This window comes from Passer montanus, unplaced genomic scaffold (genome assembly GCF_014805655.1).
Source record: "Passer montanus isolate IOZ18808 unplaced genomic scaffold, ASM1480565v1 scaffold126, whole genome shotgun sequence".
Lineage (NCBI taxonomy): Eukaryota > Metazoa > Chordata > Aves > Passeriformes > Passeridae > Passer > Passer montanus.
This window is the reverse complement of record NW_024359388.1, coordinates 1,388,105-1,389,030: the sequence shown is the minus strand read 5'-3', so window position 1 is coordinate 1,389,030 and position 926 is coordinate 1,388,105. Positions and strand designations below refer to the sequence as shown.

The following is a 926-nucleotide window of genomic DNA, read 5'->3' as shown; positions in this document are numbered from 1 at the left end:
CCCGGCCCGCGCGTTCCCGGCGGGACGCGCCTCCCCGCACCTACCCAAGCGCTGCGCCAGGCAGGAGGAGGCGGTGTCCGAGGGGTCCCCCAGGAGCGAGGCGGCCACCGGGATGCTGTCCTGCAAGCGGAGCACAGCACAGGGCCCGGCTTAGTGCCGGCAGCGCGGGGTGCCGGCGGCGGGGCCGCCCCCCAGCGCCGCGGGGCCCGGGCGGGACGCGGCAGCGACACTCACACGGGGGCTGCACATGGCGACGGCCAGGCTGGCCAGGGCGGGCGCGGCGCCCACCCAGAGGAAGAGCGAGTCCCGCAGCCGCATGGCGTGGAAGTGCACCCGCTGCTCGCCCAGCTGCCCGCTGAAGTCGTGCAGGGCGATGCCGCCCGCCGCTCCGCCGCCCGCCGCCGCCTCCATGGCCGCTTCTCCCGGCGCGGCCAGGCCCGAGCGCGCCAGGCCCGAGCGGCAGGCGCAGGCTGAGGCTGAGGCCGCCCCTCCGCCGGGCCCGCCCCGCCGCGGGGCTCCGCCTCCGGCACCGGCCCTCCGGTTCCAGGCCTGCACGCTTCCCACCCTCCCAGCGATGTTCCCAGGGAACATCCGCACACCGCTGCCCGCCCCTCCCCGAGCCTCCCCTCCGTCCGCGCACAGAATCCCCAGCACGAACACGCGCGCCCGGGTACAGCCCCCGGGAGCGCCGCCCCTCCGTGCCCCCTGAACTTGCGCCCCCCCCGGCCGCTGCACTCCCCCTCCGTTTCCCACTATTCCCATCCCATCCCAAAGGACACAGCCTCCCCGCGGTGCGCAGGCACCCCCCGTGCACAGCCCCGGAGCGCACCCGCTCCGTGCGCGGCTCCCACCTCCCCGGGCCCGGCCGCGCTGGGAGCGGGACGCGGGCACAGCCGCAGGGACGGGAAAGCCCACCAGGGGGCAGG

The 926-nt window shown here is 78.1% G+C and overlaps 1 protein-coding gene across 1 annotated transcript; it reads right to left on the bottom strand.

Moving 5' to 3' along the window:
- Positions 1–6: 6 nt before the first annotated feature.
- Positions 7–514, bottom strand: PSMG4 (proteasome assembly chaperone 4; the record flags this gene model as incomplete). Its single annotated transcript, XM_039698476.1, has 2 exons — positions 235–514; positions 7–120 (listed from the first exon to the last, which is right to left on the bottom strand). Coding segments are annotated over exons 1-2 (291 nt in total), but the record flags the coding sequence as incomplete, so codon positions are not given.
- Positions 515–926: the final 412 nt, after the last annotated feature.